Raw genomic sequence first — 14,956 nt, 5'->3', positions numbered from 1 at the left:
ATAGTTACATATATACATATGCAATATTCATATTGATTTCGTCAAACACATTCCGTACATTATAGTCGATTAATAGATTTTAGAATTATTGATTGATTGAGATTTGAATGCGGAGAAAGTATATCTAATTATCAATATCTTTATTTATCTATCCATCTCTATCTATCTATCTATCTAGGTCCAGTATCATGCCGGGAAGAAGAAGGAGGGGAACTCCCCCCGTGTTGAGGGACTTCTCAAGGACCTGGAGAGGGATGTTCAGAGAAGGGAGAGATTTCTCAGGTGCAAATATAAATAGAGACGATCAACCAATCTATCATTCAATAAACTAACAAATCAATCAATCATTTTATCAATCAATAAATCATCCCTTTTAAAAATCTAATAAGTTTTTAAAAAATTTAATAATGAATGAGGGATTGTGGTATGATAAATGAAAGGATGAATAAATGAATTAATGAATGAAAGAATAGGTGAATGGATGAATAAATGAATGAATAAAATGATGAATATCTAGGGAATGTGGTAGGATGGTCCGAGTGCACCCTGAGCTAGAGGGTGAGGTTAGCTGGCGACTGGAGCATGTTATCAGTAAATGGGATATGCTAACTAATCTTAGGTAAATTTATACCAATAGAAATAATCCACAGGGTTACCCACAAAGGATGAGACTGTAAAGACGACTTGAAAATCATTCAATATGAAAATCCTAAGTTGAAATTTAAATAGTTTTTTAAAGACTTATTTAATGATTCGGCAAAGAATGTAACAAGTTTACAGTTGCAGAGAGTCGTAAATATAAGAAAACAGAGTCCGAATTTAATGAATTTGACCCGCGTTAAAAATCCGCCAAAACCAATAAAAATTAAGCGCCGGCTTAAATCTTGAAACATTGAATACAATTTTCAGTGGAACCAACCATATTCGAGCCGCGCTTAAATTTAAACCGCGGCCCAAATTCTTTAAATTCGGCCTCTGACAGTGTCGCACAGTCGTCTCTGAGTATGAAGTCTCATCCTTTGTCTCGTGTATATCTCGGGATTAAAACTTGAAAAGAAACAGTCCTTATTTCAAATTGAAAAAAAGATGTTCCTTTATTGAATCGTCTTAATATCAAAAATAACTTTGCCTCTATTGAAAGCCTAGTGCTCTGGGCAGTACTTACATCGTGTGTTTACATTCCTCCCATAAACTGCAGTACACTTTATTCCATGGGAGTTCGTTTTATATTCCTTGTACACATTTCTTGCTAAAAAGTCACCAAAAACGTGTCTTTAAACGATCTTAATGTTTTGTGTGCTTTAAATATATATAGAGTGAGAAGCAGAGAACTGTGGAATAAAAACAACTTTTTAAGTGAAATGGTCTGTGTACACTACACTACTGCTGTGTATCATATTCATCTTACTGTTTAAATTAAAACTTGAGTCTTAAAGTCGTCTTCTTCCTATTCCACAGTTTTATTGAAAGGAAATTTTAATTTTGTTTTATTTTAGAACAAAAACTAGAAAGAACGAATCTGATCTGCCAGATATATACTCAGGTAATAAATAAACCTCATAGATAAGAGAAATTATAAAGAGTAAAATTAAAAATAGAGAAAAAAAACTTAACTCGCCTTGGTATACAAGTTTTAAAGTTCTGCTAAATCGAATATAAGTTTTTTTTGTGATCTAAATAAGTGCCATTATCTTAATCAGATATTTACTCTTGAACCTTAATCTTAACATTAATAGGAGAAAAACTGTGTGGTCATATTTAAAAACTGATAAGTAAGACCTGAAAATTTTTGCATTAATGTTGAGATTAAGGTTCAAGAGTAAATATCTTTAAATCACAAAAAAACTTATATTTAATTTAGCAGAAGTTGAAAATATTTAAAGCATACAATATCAGGCTGCAAAGACATATGAGGAATAGAAAATTAGAGTTAAGTTTTTTTCTGCATTAATTAAAAAGAGAAACAAATCTCCGAGTTTTCTTTTAATTCTGATGCTTTTTGCTAAAGATTTTAGGAAAAGGAACTAAACACTTGTCTCAAACTCAAATTTTTACTTGTATGATAATGTAAACCTTCAATATTCCTGATATTGATCTAACAGAGTTTTAACAATCTAAGGCATGCACCTCTGACCCTTCAGTAAAAGTAAATTCAACCTAAAGCCTGACCGCGTCAACCTTGTTGCACCATGCAGCTAGTCCTATAGAGTGTCTGCTTTATTTACTTAATGTCCGGGCGATACAGTACAAACTGGGACCGGAAAAGTTGACTTGGCTCGGAAATTCAAATGTACTACAGCTGCCCGTGAAGGTCTACAACGAATCAAATTTAAGAAATAAAAAGACATATTTAAACCAGAGGAGGCCGAATTTAAAGAATTTGAACCGAATTGCTGAACCTCCAAAAAACCGGTTCCAATTGAACACTGGCTCAAATCTCGAAACTCTGAATACAAGTGGAACCAACCATGATTCAGCAGCGTCTCTAATTTGATACGCGGCTCAAATTCTTTTAATTGGCCTCGGGTAGATTAAGTTAAGCCTCTTTTAGTTTGATCCAGCGCAATAGAAAAATTTAGTCCACGTGGTTCAAATATGGTCTCGTTATTCAATAAAGGAGTTGAGTCTTTGCCACAAACTCTGATTTTCTAATCCTTATAGTTTTGAAACCTTGCGAAATAAACCTTTGATATTTCAGACTTTAATTTCTACTAAATAAAATAATCTCAGTTTGAAATATCAAAGGTTTACATCATCAGGTTGAAAAGATATAGGGATTAGAAAATTTGAGTTTGTGAGAAAGTTGCAAAGATTTAAAGTTTCTGAAGTTGTTTTAGCACAAGTAATCAGTTCCTTTACCTGGGAAACCCCTTGGTTTTCTAGTGCAGTATACAGATTTTACTCATACTCAAATACTCAATAAAGAAACATTGGATTAGCAAAAGTTTGCGGAATACAAAAGCGAAGTAATTGAGTCTTTGCCACAAACTCTGCTTTTCTAACCCTATATCTTTGGATTCCAATGTCGTAGACCTTAGATATTTCAAACTATGAATTCTGTTAGATCAAATAATGTAAGTTTGAAATATCAAAAGATTTGCGACTTTGGGTTCCAAATATATAGGGATTATAAACTCAGAGTTTGTGGCAAAGTCTCAATTCATTTGCGCACAACTCAGAAACCCTAGACTAGAATAAAAATTCCTCTACAGTACCTCAAATTTAGATATCGAGCTGGAGGTGAGGTGCTTGAGAAAGTGGTTGAAGGAGATGGAGGTGAGGATCAACCCTGTCCAATTCAACAAGGCGGAGGAGTGGAACACCAGGGACAGGGAGAGGAAGATGGCAGAGTACCAGGTATTTTAACAAGAGATAAACACACAAATTTGTCAATGATCAGTCCGAGGTTTAAAGGGTAAATTGAGTATTTCCATCTTTTTCGTTTTTTCACACCCTGCAAGGAGGGTCGCTTAAAATTATGCTAACAGTTTCTTTAAGTCTAATTTATAAATACTAATGGCTTAACTTTAATAATCGAAAAAAATGGATTTCCGGAACTCTAAACTCGAGTGTTCCTAGTGCACTGATCAATTTCTGGGATTCTGAACTCGAGTGTTCCTAGTGCACTGGTCAATTTCTGGGATTCTAAACTCGAGTGTTCCTAGTGCATTGATCAATTTATGGGATTCTAAACTCGAGTGTTCCAAGTGCACTGGTCGCTTTCTGGGACTCTAAACTCGAGTGCTCCTAGTGCACTCGATTAAAGTTTTTTTGGGAAACTTCTTATATGGTAGAATATATATAGACCAAATTATCTATCTCATAGGTACTACAGACGGATATAGAATCCCATGGTCGCATAGTAAAGTTGGTTCTGGGTCTCTGTGAAGATCTCTCTTCAAATCCGTTCCAATATAATCGTTTATTCAATCTTACACAAACTTGCCCAAATTCAGATGGATGGGGGGGGGGGGTGGAGAGTCACATATTTGTCGAATTGAAAAATAGAAACCATCAGGGAAAAAAGTGCTCTTAATAAGCTTTGAAATCCAAGCACTATAATTTGCGCGTAAAGAAACCGCGGAACAGTTACGTCAATTCAGGGGTGAATATTTTATACGTTTTTGGCCGAAAATAAGATTAGATATTTCCAAACTTGAGAAAAAATAATTTTTAAAAAATGTTATGAACGGTCCAATAATTTTATCATTTTTATCCATATCTAGCGAAGAAATTATGAACGGTCCCAACTTCACAAATTAAACCGGGAACGCCAGAAGCTAATAGCTTCATGTTTAGTTTTAATAACATCATTAAATATATTGTTTTGTCTAGTAAAGATACAGATACAAGTACAGATACAGATACAGATACAGATACAGATACAGATACAGATACAGATACAGATACAGATACAGATACAGATACAGATACAGATACAGATACAGATACAGATACAGATACAGATACAGATACAGATACAGATACAGATACAGATACAGATACAGATACAGATACAGATACAGATACAGATACAGATACAGATACAGATACAGATACAGATACAGATACAGATACAGATACAGATACAGATACAGATACAGATACAGATACAGATACAGATACAGATACAGATACAGATACAGATACAGATACAGATACAGATACAGATACAAATTTAACAATGGCCAATGCAAAATAAACAGAAGGAAAAATTCCTTTATATGCAACATTACTGATACGACTATGTGCTTTTAGCTTTACAGCAAGCGGAGTTATGACGAAAAACATACAAAATTTAGTATTTCGTTCAATATACGTTTGTTTAACGTGTGGCTCAATTCAAACTAGCATCGCAAATCTTAGAACTTAAGGAAACCAGCAAATGTGGAGTTTTACTGCGCATTCTTACAAACAATTCCGCGTTCGATTACATATCCTGCACTGTACACTCCTAGGAAGAACCTTTGTAAAATCGTGATTGAATGGGTTGGAAAGAAATACAAAGTCGGGTCATGATATCATGCATTAGACAGATGTGAAGGGGAGGTTAAGCTTAAAATCTCGCCCAAACTCTTTGCTTGCCACGGAAAAGTGTTAAACTTTCATTGATCTTCAGTGTTTAATCCCTAAGGTTTCCTTCATGCAGTGTCAGAAGTGTGCAAAATCATTTCGAAACGGTTATACATCAATTAGAAACGTCCTATATAAATATCCTCCCCATATAAGGAGACACCCAGAAATGTATGTAGAAAATAAGGGGGAAATATGTAAAAAAGGGAATTAAGAAGAAAAGAAGGAGTAAATTATTAAGAAAAAAGGGGGAATTATGTAGAAAAGAAGAGGAAATTATGAAGAAAAAAAGGGGGAATTATGTAGGAAGAAAACAATGTGGTATAATCTAGAAAATAAGGTGAAATTATAAAGAAAAAGAAGGGGGAATTAAGAAGAAAGGAAGGAGGAAATTATCTAATGAGGGGGAATTATGTAGAAATTAAGGAGGAATTATATAGATAAGATGAAAGGAATTATGTAAAAAAGAAGGGGGAATTATGTAGAAATGAAGGAGGGAATTATATAGATAAGATGAGAGGAATTATAAAGAAAAGAAGGGGGAATTATATAGATAAGATGAGAGGAATTATTAAGAAAAAAAGGGAGAAAATCAAAATCCAACAACTTAACAAAATAATGAATTTTCTTATCAAAAAGTAATTGAATTTTTTTAGAAAACTTTTCCAAAATAATTATTTCAAAGTATATAACATATATCTATTTCAAACTTTTTGAGTACAATTCAAATAAAATTATAATCAATTTGCACAAAAGTGAAATTCATGAAACAAAAAATGATAAAGGGATTAAAAATCCTATGTTAAGGGGTCCTTCAAATTTAATTTAATGCATATTATCAATTTATGAGTGGCATCACATCAAAACTGGAGTTCAAGGCATTTTTATTTCGGAGAAAACTATCCAAGTCAAAGAAATTGAGTCTTTGAAACAAACTCAAATTTTCAAATCCCTTTATCTTTGCAACTTTACGATGTCTACCTTTGATATTTTAAATTTAGATCATTTGTACTAATAGAGTTCAAAGTTAAAAGACAAAATCAGAGTTTGTGGCAAAGACTCAGTGAATCATTTTTGATAAAATCGTCATTGTGTCCGTGAACAATCTGTAACTAGTGATCTTATTGCAAGTGCTGCTGGGGGAGTGGGAGAAGGTGCTGGAGGAGATTTCCTTGAATTATCTTCATCATCAACAGATTTATCAGATACATAACTCAGTTCTCAACCTTAGGTACCTTATTCATTTTTACGGGGAGACAGATGACACCTTAAAATGTAAGCCTAATTTTTATATAAAGAGGACTTCCCCGCGATTCACAACGGTACCCTTTTAACCATTGACTTATCAAGGATGACAGACTTTTCCTTATTTATCGACAGGGTGTCCCGATAAACATGGGAACTGAATGACGATTTTGATATCGTCTTTTTTAATAAGGTTTTGATTTAGTATAGTTATACCTACTGAGAAAGCTGTAATCCGTAAAATTTTCATCTGCTACAGAGCGTCCCATATCATATTAGATTATCTTCAATCTTTAACGACAAAATAAATCTTTAATACTCGAAAAACTTATCATTTTCCGCAAGAAAATTCTTATATAAGCCTTATATTATTTTTCAAAATGATTCATTCTAATTAGATTTTCTGATTAGTCCCGAAAATCGTAATTTAGACCCGTTCTCGGTCTAATATGATGTGGGACACCCTGTATGTTTACAATTTGTTTGTCTGCATACAGTTGTACTTAGTAAAACAAGAAAATTACATTATACAAACAGAGTAAACTTGTCCGTCTTCACTGTTCATCTTGAGGAGACATTATAGACACATCTTTACAGCCATTTATTTTCATAAAATAAACTCTAGCAGACATAATAATATTATGGCTTTTGAGGTATTACAATGCTAATTCATAAGAAAGACGATATAGAATTTGTCACTGAATTCTCATGTTTTATAATGATTAACAAAAATATTTACGTAAAAATTTTTGAAAGCCGCGCGGTGAATGTATAATAAGCTGCGTTAAGTTCATGCAGTACGCTAGCGTACAGTACAATTGTACGGCTTTTTCGCTTATAGTCCCTTAATGACGACTTGCAATTCTTATAATGTTACGATCTAAAGATTTGTAAGGTTTGTAAAGACTGATTAAATTCCAAACCGTCGGCTCTAAAGTCTCATCCTTTGAGGATTACACTGCATTATTATTATTATTATTATCATTATTATTATTATTATCATTATTATTATTATTATTATTATTATGTTTATTATTTTTATTATTATCTACATTTGTTATGTAAAGCCTTGAAATTACTCAAAAAGCTTTTGTATTTTATAATAATACAACAAGCTTAATCGATTATACATTAGTATGTACAATTCTTTTTATATACTTAATTAAAATTTCACGCCTTTCATCATTTTGTTGTATAGCTAAAGAAATGGTGACATTAAACGTCGATTTTAATGGGTTGTTTCATAAGTGCAGAGAACATATAAAAAAATCTGATCCTCGGCTCAAACCTAACCCTTAATTTTCTAAACCCTGTATTTTTGAAGCCTGAAAATGCAAAGATCAATAGTCAACGTTTTAAGTATCAAATCTATTCAGATCTTTGTTAAGTTTCTTTGCAATCTTGAACTGACATGTTTTTAGATTTTTTGTGAACATTGTGAACAAGAAATTAAATAATTATGTCGAAATACGCATTTTGAACATTGTGAATAAGGAATTAAAGAATTATATAGAAATACGTATTTTTAACATTGGGAACAAGGAATTAAATATTTATATAAAAATACGTATTTTTAACATTGGGAATAAGGAATTAAAGATTTATATAGAAATATGAATTTTAAACATTGGGAACAAGGAATTAAGATTTGTATAAAAATACGTATTTTTAACATTGGGAACAAGGAATTAAAGAATTATATAGAAATACGCATTTTGAACATTGGGAATAAGGAGTTAAAGAAATATATAGATATACGCATTTTGAAGATTGGTAACAAGGAATTAAAGATCTATATAGAAATACCCATTTTTAACATCGGGAATTAAAATTTTAAGATTTATATAGAAATATGAATTTTGAACATTGGGAATAAGGAGTTAAAGAATTATATAGAAATACGCATTTTGAACATTAGTAACAAAGAATTAAAGATCTATATAGAAATACCCATTTTGAACATTGGGAACAAAAAATTAAAGATTTATATAGAAATATAAATTTTGAACATTGGAACAAGGAATTAAAGAATTATATAGAAATACGCATTTTGAACATTGGGAACAAAAAATTAAAGAATTTTGATTCGCATATTCATGTTTTCGATCAAGAATGAATGAGATATTCTAACTTTTCTAAAAAATGATTGTGTTTCAATTGTGGTTCAAATGTGTGTGGTGCAGTGACAAAGAATAACATTGTCAGAATTTAACAATTTTTTAGATAAGAAAGTAAAATTAAAGGGTCCCTTTTATGGGACTGCTTTAAACACGTAAAGGATATAAGGGTACCGTTGTTAATCTGGCATTCCCCTCTTCGAATGAAGGGTCACTTGAAATTACGCCTACAGTCTGTTTAAGTACACTTCATGTACATGACAATCTCTCTGATCTATGAATGTATAGGAAACATGATGATTGACAAATATGTTTGATTACAAAGGGATACAATTAATCTTTCCAGGGTTCTGTAGTCAAACCTGTCAATATTCACTTGGAACCTCACTACAGATAGAGAGAGGGGGGGGGAAATATCGCTTTTGATATTTTTCTGGCCAGGACTAAAAATCATTGCCAGCAAAAATATTTATTTACAGGGGTGTATGTTTTCTTGAAAATTTATTCTACATTCACCTTTCAAAAATAATTTCTTTTCCCCAGAAGTTAGTTATGTTTGTGCAAAAATTGTGTTAGGGTATTTTTTTCTCTAAATTAAGGAAAATATATGATTTTTAGAAGAAAAAAATAATAAAATTTTGGGATAAAAAGTATTCTGAAAAAGCTTGGAGGGATTTTTTTTTCGAATTTTAGTTTTGGAAAAACTGGAGATTTTCATGCTTGAGCTTTTCTTGATATTGACAGGCATTTGCTTTCCCTGTATTAAAAATAGTTATTGGCTATTCGTGATTCAAACATTTTCAGTAATACATTTATTTATAATCTCTACATCTTACACCTACAGTTTTTTCTTTCTTTTTGAGGCCAATAGCTTCTCAAAACCACTAAAAGGAAAAGAAAACATACTGCAAAACAGCAAAATATCTATCTGAAACTATAATGTGTGATAAGTTTAAAAATCTAGTTTTTTAGTCTTGAGTTTTTCAGGTCAAACAAAATGTTCGACTGCAGCGCGCCCCCTAATTGCCTATATCTGGCATTTCTAATATTTGTGCCCCCCCCCCCCTTTACAAATTCCTAAGTAGGGACCTGTCTGAAGCGCACACAATGACATAATGCGTCGTTAATTTAAAAATTGATTCACATGAATAATACATGATCTTGATATTTTTTGGTATTTTGTATTTAAATGTGATTGAGAGTTTTGTTTTGAATCTGTTTTTGTAAAAACCTGTAGCTCTTCTAATAAGGGTTGCAAACTTCAGGGTTGAATATTTTAAGCTTTGGTTATGTTCCTAAATCCTGACATTGTTAGGTCTAGTCCAAATAACACTTTTGGAAACCTTTTCCCCTGGACTTAAAAGGTTTGAGAGACTCATCAAGAGGGGGGGGGGGTTATGATTTGCAACTTTTTAACAATACAATCTGATTGAAAATATAATGTAATGCAAACACTAAACCTCCGTGTAGATGCATATAAAAACATTGGGCTAAACAAGTTGATAAATAATAAATCCATTGAATAAAAATGGCGGAAAGAGATTTCAACGATGTTTTGTGTTCAGGTTGCTAAATCCCTTGAGAAAAGATATCTGGATATATGGATCCGATCCCTTGAATGGCAGTGCTTACTGGAGCAGTGGATTCAGGATCCAAAAAAGGTAAAACTTAAGAGAACATTCCCTTTATAAATACTCACTACTCAGAATCCATTTTAATCTGTAAACATTCCCTTAAAGGATACCCGGTATCTATGTGACCTGGTGGATTCTGAAGAGGAACCTATGACGAAGATTCCCCGTCTAGATCAGCTGAATAGTACTCCTAATTTCTCCCCAGCTGCCACCCTGCTCAGGTATAGATTTTAGAGATACTCTAGTAGTGAGAAGTGGATGGAAATCTCCTTTTTTTTTGGTGCAAACTACATATGTTCTCGATGTATGTATAACTTTATTGTAGAAATAATCATGATCTTAAGAGAGTTGGGGGGGAACTGCTCCTTAGCCTTTTGGACTTAATTTAAAGTCCATGCCCCCCCCCAAAAAAAACATATTTGTTACCAATATCAACTAGAAATTCTTTTTCGGCTCAGCATTTTGCTGAAATGTATTTTATGTATTTTCCGTGGCCTTGGAGCCTGGAGGCTTTCATTTGATGTAAGATGAATAAAAGATGAAGTGCACTGAGGAATATACTTATAAATGTCAGGGCCTACCCCCTCTCCTCTCTTCACTCCCGTACAATCTACAAAGACACATTTAATTGTGGCAAACAAAAATTCAGACCAAAACAAAATTTCATTTTTTTACCTTAAACATTTTTGAACAATTAATAAAAGCACACTTTTGGAGAATACAATTTAAAAAAGATAAAAATCTCAAATTCTCCTGAAGTCCCTCATTAACACCTTTACTTATTTTTTCTTGGTATTTTTCAGGGTAAAGAGACGGAAAAGATGGATTCATTCTCCCCGAGAACTAGATCATACCCTGGAGATACGAGATCCTGCTGAGAGACGGCAGTCCCCCAGAGCTCGACGGCGGATAGTCGGAGACCGACGGCGGAGTGAAGACTATGCCCCAAGCGAGCCGGAGGAACAGTTACCGGAGACTTTAGAGATGAGGACTTCTGAGACCGAGAGCTCTGATCCATCCCCGAGGAGGACGGAGGACGAACAAACTCCAAGGACGGAAGATGAACGACTGATGAACAATTTGGCCTCCGTGTTGTTAAAGCTGGAGGAGCAGGAGCAGAAGGAATTGGAGAAGATGTCGAGAGAATCCGTCCCAGCTCCGCTAACCTACTGGGACACATCCGATGAAGAGGCATTTTCAGACACAGCCTCCAGAGAAATGCATCCTGCCTCCGATACAGTTCTTCAGTCCAATCTATCCATACACGCCTCCAATCTAAACCTAGGCTTTAGGACCGTATCTGAGACAAACCTTGAGAAAGATTTGCCTCCAACAGGAAGAAAATCATCTTATCCTCTGGATAACCAGAAACCTTTCCTCCACTCTACCCCGACCAGGACCCTATCCTACTCCGGGGGCGAGGGGAACCTTGAGGTATTCAGTCTGGACTCTCTGGAGATAACGGAGCTAGACAGCTTTAGGAGCACTAGACTCATCCTAGCAGGTTGGCTTGTTGTAAACTGATTCTAAAACGAAGTTTAGTTTGGCAAGAAACATGGATTTTATCCAAAAATTAGAAATTTTAAAATTTAAAATTTAAAAAAGTATTTTTTCTCAGGTTTTGATGATTCTCTGGAAGATGTTTCATCAAGAGATGTTTACCAGTCCAGAAGCTCTTCTCAGGTACTCATAGTTACTCCCACCGTTTACCCGCGCTTGGTCGAAAATTACTATTTTAGCATTTTGTATTTGATTACTGATTTATCCGCGGCACTTTCTCTTCTTAAATTATAATCAAATTATAACAAAACAAAAAATTCGCCTTTTTTTGTAAATTTAAAAAAATCAATTTTTAAATTATTTAATTGCAATTACTTCAACTTAAACTGGAAACCTTATAAAAATGTGAAAGCTTAAATATTTCTATTCTAGGATTTTTCTTTGGAAAATCTAGCACATGAAGAGAATTATCATCAAAGATTAAGCAGTTGTAGCAGCTTAGGCAGGTCAGCTCAGTTTGACCCTGCTAGTAGCTGCTCAGGACAGCTGCTCCGATCATCCTCTGGTGGGAGCAGCAGTGTTCCATCAGGAGCAGTAGATCAACGGAAAATTGGATTAGAACTTGGAAACTTTAACGCCCGGAAAGGAAAGAAAAAGAATAGAAGACGACTGGTAAGTGTTGGGAAATTAAAATATGCTTTGTCAAGAACTTACAATTTTTTCTTCTTCACATTTTAACCCAATGATTAATGCTGGCGGAGTTTTCTACCCTTAACATTTTCTTAACAAAATTCATTTTCATTTATTAAAATATTAGAACCCCAATTTAGGTGATAGAATAAAAGATATTTGAACCTGGTTATTAACTTATCTTCTATTTTGTTTGATCTCTAATATTCTTTGAAATTTAATCTGCTTGTTAACACTTTAAAGTCATATTTTGCAAAATTGTAGTTTAAAAATTCCAATCTCATTATTGTCATCTTGGTCAGAATTTGGTTCTAAGTCGTGATAGTTTTTATTTCAACCTTTGTCTAAATATTTCTTATTCTATACGCAATACGCTATTTGGACAAATATTACGATTTAGTTTTTTTTAATTAAAATTTCGTTACAACTTCTTTTCATGGGTGCCGCCGGATTTTCGAACATTTCTGGAAAATATGAAAATGTCGTCTTCATTATCAAAAATCCTCGAAACAGGAATGCATGTTTTAAAAAGTAACTCTCGGATCATAAAAAATAAAAAATAAATATTAAGTATACGAATGCGTCGAAAAAAATCGATGATTATAGGCTGTAATATCTGAATGATTTGTTTGGAATTAAATTGATTTTTTTACGATCCGAGTCGAATGTCGCAACTTTCTGAATTTGTATGGACACGACGTTCTTCGGTATTAGTTGTTTTAAACAATTTTCTCATTTTAGACGCAATAGATTGAAGAAAGATTAGTAACAATCACCGTCAAATATTTTAAAAAAAGTAATACATTTTTCTGAACACTTGTTAAAGAGAAAACAAACGATGTTTTTCTCACTGTTGCTCAGATGAAAGTGAAGTGAGTACCATAGTGAATTGGGCATACCAGTAGAAAAAAAGAGTACCCATTCCCTTTATTAATTTCGATTTCATTTATGAATTAGGGGGGGGGGCGGTCTGTGAAAATATTCTTATAAAAAGAATAAAAATAAAACTTTTGCAATCTTATCTTAGCTTTATTTAGATTCCGTCCTTCGGAGACGAAAGTCAGTCTGATATTGAGATGGACTCCATGTGTAGTGTACTCCTCTGCTCCAGCAGAGACCTGGAGTCCTTACACAAGAACATTGTCCGAGGGGAAGTTGATCAGTATGTAAGTTTTTAGATTTTGTATACAGGGTTACCCACAAAGAATGAGATGACTGCACGGAATTTATTATGTTTCCTTTATTCATGAATCTCTGCAACCGTAAACTCGTTTCTTTCTTTGTCAAATCATTAAATAAACCAATCAAAGTCAGAAGTCTTAATTTTTAACACATTCCTATCACTCAAAGATGCTTCAAAAAAAGCCGGTCAACTCAATAGTCTTTGTGAAATGTTCACAAATAAATGTTAAAAAAAAACCAATTTTATTTCATTTTTCTTGGTTTATTTATATTTGGAGTAGCAGCCGAAAAGTCAAACGAAAAAACAATCTATTTTTATTTAAGATATTTTCCAACACTGTAAATTTTTTCTGAAGAGTGATTGAAAAATAAAACGTGTTGAAATCCTTTTTTAAAAGTCTCACTTTTGGATGTAAACCCTGATTAAAAGTGGTATTGCTGACGTTTGGATCAATTTGAATTCCACTTTAACATTGAAAATTATTAGAACATTATACTTTTTCCTAAAGAAATTTTACTTTTTAAAACCAGTTTCATTCTTTTTTTGGGAGCCATTTAAAAATGAATTAACTTTTCCTTGCAATCCTATAGTCTTCTTTACATGATTCCCTTCAATTAAATGTTTTCCTTGCAATCCTATAGTCTTCTTTTCATGATTCCCTTCAATTACATGTTTTCCTTGCAATCCTATAGTCTTCTTTACATGATTTCCTTCAATTAAATGTTGAAAAAGTTGTAAATTATTTATCTTCTTTCATCCGATGTTTCGTGCATTTGAAAATTTGGAATTCAGGGATATTTTATTTTCATGTTTCTTTTAATTAGTCTATTTTATTTTAATATTGGAATTAAATTTTGAATTAAATTGTACTTTTAAAAGAAGAATAAAAATTTCCCTGTTGAAAGTTTTTTAAATATTTGATGAGGTCTCATTTTCATCTTGTTCTTTATTAATTATTTCTCCTCTTTTCCAGCTAGAATTTCCCATCAAATTTTAACTCGATTTAAAACCATTCCCAAATTTTAAATTTAATTCATTTCCATATGTTCAGTACAATTTTTTCCCATATAATCAATACATTCCATCCCCGTATTGGCAAAAAATTTATTCCCATATTGTCAATACATTTCCTTCCCATATTATCAATTCAATTTATTCCCATATTGTCAAAACATTTCATTCCCATATTATCAATTCAATTTATTCCCATATTGTCAAAACATTTCATTCCCATATTAATAATTCAATTTATTCCCACATTGTCAATACATTTCATTCCCATATTAACAATTCAATGTATTCCCATATTGTCAATACATTTCATTCCCATATTAACAATTCTATTTATTCCCATATTGTCAATACATTTCATTCCCATATTAATAATTCAATTTATTCCCACATTGTCAAAAAAAAACATATTTTCTTCCCATATTGTCAATACAATGCCTGTATACCTCATGTTTTTGTCTGAATATCTAATGTCCGTATATCTATTGTATAGTTTATATCTA

The 14,956-nt window shown here is 32.7% G+C and overlaps 3 protein-coding genes across 3 annotated transcripts in view; all 3 read left to right on the top strand.

Moving 5' to 3' along the window:
* Window positions 1-178: 178 nt before the first annotated feature.
* Window positions 179-6,286, top strand: LOC111699573 (nesprin-1; the record flags this gene model as incomplete). Its single annotated transcript, XM_023470275.1, is given in 6 exon segments — window positions 179-282; window positions 518-619; window positions 1,497-1,543; window positions 3,227-3,357; window positions 3,827-3,906; window positions 6,190-6,286. Coding segments are annotated over 6 exon segments (561 nt in total), but the record flags the coding sequence as incomplete, so codon positions are not given.
* LOC111699575 (uncharacterized) overlaps window positions 6,185-14,956 on the top strand; it is a 13,906-nt gene continuing 5,134 nt past the window's right edge. Inside the window, exon 1 of the mRNA XM_023470278.1 lies at window positions 6,185-6,304. The gene's annotated coding sequence lies outside the window, so the exon portion shown is untranslated. The remainder of the gene's footprint in view (window positions 6,305-14,956) is intronic.
* Window positions 9,971-14,956, top strand: part of LOC111699574 (uncharacterized) — a 5,922-nt gene continuing 936 nt past the window's right edge. Inside the window, exons 1-6 of the mRNA XM_023470276.1 lie at window positions 9,971-10,096; window positions 10,175-10,290; window positions 10,873-11,573; window positions 11,688-11,752; window positions 12,002-12,241; window positions 13,297-13,425. Of these exons, the coding sequence (XP_023326044.1) occupies window positions 9,986-10,096; window positions 10,175-10,290; window positions 10,873-11,573; window positions 11,688-11,752; window positions 12,002-12,241; window positions 13,297-13,425 (1,362 nt within the window). The 5' untranslated portion in view covers window positions 9,971-9,985. The remainder of the gene's footprint in view (window positions 10,097-10,174; window positions 10,291-10,872; window positions 11,574-11,687; window positions 11,753-12,001; window positions 12,242-13,296; window positions 13,426-14,956) is intronic.

This window comes from Eurytemora carolleeae, unplaced genomic scaffold, assembly GCF_000591075.1.
Source record: "Eurytemora carolleeae unplaced genomic scaffold, Eaff_2.0 scaffold327, whole genome shotgun sequence".
Classification (NCBI taxonomy): Eukaryota; Metazoa; Arthropoda; class Copepoda; order Calanoida; family Temoridae; genus Eurytemora; species Eurytemora carolleeae.
Note: the sequence above shows the minus strand (reverse complement) of the source record. Positions and strands in the feature narration are given on the sequence as shown.